This window comes from Nannobrachium achirus (assembly GCF_963921795.1).
Source record: "Nannobrachium achirus genome assembly, chromosome: 9".
In the NCBI taxonomy this organism is placed as follows: Eukaryota; Metazoa; Chordata; class Actinopteri; order Myctophiformes; family Myctophidae; genus Nannobrachium; species Nannobrachium achirus.
Window position 1 is genome coordinate 22,743,714 of NC_137818.1, and position 2,363 is coordinate 22,746,076.

Sequence of the window (2,363 nt, forward strand, 5' to 3'; positions counted from 1 at the left end):
ATGAAACCCATTGGGAATCCAAAGTACTTTGACAAACGAACACCAGAGAATCCAAAGTATAAACATGTCAGAGCAAGACTGGACACGGGATGCAGTCTATCAAAGTATTTGGAAAAGGTGGCGGAGACCCAAAGACATTACAGGTACCGCACTAATGAGCCCTTCAAGCGCCTAAAGGTGCCAAGTTTCGCACAGCTGATACTTCAGGTAGCTGCTTTAGCAGAGCTGAACGAAAGTGTGGATGATGATGAACCACTCAGACAGGAGGATGAGACACCCGCTTCCTTTCTGGGTGACAACACGGACACACAGCCACGCGACAGCACAGACACACCGCCCGTGTTGTCGGAGGCGGGGTTGGAGGCAAAGGCCAAGGAGAAAGCCAAGGCAGATGCACAGCGTCTGTTTGAGCTGACCCTGCCCAAGCCCTCCGCCATGCCGCCACTCCCCCCAGAGAACAACAGAAAGGACCCTGGATACTCCTGCCACTACTCTACCAGGTCCACACTGCTGAGTGTTATAAGTGGAGTGGGAGAGCTGGACGTGCTGGAAATGAACAGGAACAAGAACTGGAACAGTCAGATGACGCACCCGCCAGACATGAACAGTCGGGCGCACCAGCTCCCGCCGAACAGGAACAGTCAGGAGGTGCACCAGCTCCCGCTGGACGGGAACAGTCAGACGCTGGATGGAGGCGGTCAGACGCGACCGCCGGACAAGAACAGTCAGACGCCAGTGACTGCCACCGCCACTCCGCTGCTGACTGACGGCCTCCTGGCAGAGTACGCACCGCAGAATGTTCTGAGTGGAGTGGGAGAGCTGGACGTGGACGGGAGCGGTCCGACGCAGGTGACTGTAACCACTCCGCTGCCGATCAATAGCCCCTACCCTGACTGCCCCTACCTGCTGCTGGATGTACGCGACCAGGCCCACTATGACCAGTGCCACATCATCGGTGCATACAATTACCCCCTCACCACTCTCTTAAGCCACCACATAAACACCACGGAAATGCGTAGTTTTAAAAACGCTGAAGGGAAGATCATCATCGTGTACGACGAGGATGAGATTATAGCCAGGCAGGCGGGCAAATTAATTTGTGAGCGAGGATTCGAGAATGTCTACATGCTCTCCGGAGGTCTCAAGTTGCTTGCTCACAAATTTCCTGAAGGGATGACAACAGGCTCCTTCCCGGTCTCGTGCCAGCCATCTCCCACGTTGTTTGGGGGGAAGAGGAAGAGCTCTGTACCACAGCCAGAGCCACAAGTCATGGCGGACAGAAGGTGGAGGTTCACCGCAGATGAGCGGTCCAAGATCCAGCAACAGCTGGATGAGATGTACCAAGGCAGTGAGGCCGACAGTCGCTTGTCCAGCCGACTGTCCATCACCAGTGGCCAGTCCAACGCGTCCAGCAGCACTAGCAGTAGCAGACAAAGCATAGCCATGGCAAGGAAAGAGGCTGCCAGGGCCCAGAGCTGCAGACCCTGGAGGTGACCCACCTCGGGCGGCGGATCACAACAGGCTACATGTGTGGACACGCCAAACTGTTCCAGTTAGGGTATTTCTCCGATGACAGATGCCACATTGATGTAGTGTGACACTGCAGATGCACGTACACAAAGTGAAGCAATTTTACGGTTTTCAGTCATTTTCTGTGTTAGCAGGCAGGGTAATGCCATGAAAAGGACAAACTCTATGAAAACTTCTGTATATTGATAAACTTAAACTAGATACAGCATATATACAATGTATTATACTGTATCTTAAACTTGCATGCTCTACTTCTCTTCTAAAAATCCACAACTGTTTTTGTTGAACTGTATATAGCTAAAATAAGATATTATTTTACCTATAGGGGGCTCAGTTAAAATGTCTAACTAAATGTAACTTTTTGTTCTTTTTTTAGGTGACAGCTACAGTGAGAGAGGAAAGGCAGCAGGAGAGAGACCACCACATTGCGGGAAGGACCACCACAGCACCTCCCGTGCTGCATGCGCACCCACCAGACCAGTCCCTGGTGCACTGCCTAAGTGTAAATTCTCATACTGTACATGCGAGCAAACTGCCTGGATGGAGTTCTGCAAGTTACTCTGTATGCCCTTTATTAGTCCTCTGCTGTGGGTGTAAATGGTGGGGTTATTTGATCAGCAGGTGTTTCCAATTGTCTTAATTGTGCTCTCTACATAATAGCACGCTGTGGCATGGTGCTAAATTAGATACAGCACCAGCAGAGGGAGAAAGAGCTGGCTCAATGATGCAACGTTCTAAAGCAGTGGTTCTCAAACCTTTGGGGCTCAGGGCACCCCTATACAGTATATTTCTTTAATCTACAATTACATTTTCACTTTTCACGTTAGCACCTT

At 50.9% G+C, this 2,363-nt stretch overlaps 1 protein-coding gene across 1 annotated transcript; it reads left to right on the forward strand.

Moving 5' to 3' along the window:
• Positions 1 to 1,494, forward strand: LOC308290716 (centrosomal protein of 41 kDa-like; the record flags this gene model as incomplete). The annotated part of the gene is made up of 1 exon (XM_080732626.1): positions 1 to 1,494. One exon carries the CDS (start codon positions 1 to 3, stop codon positions 1,492 to 1,494), a length of 1,494 nt encoding a protein of 497 aa, XP_080588752.1.
• Between the last annotated feature and the right edge of the window lie 869 nt (positions 1,495 to 2,363).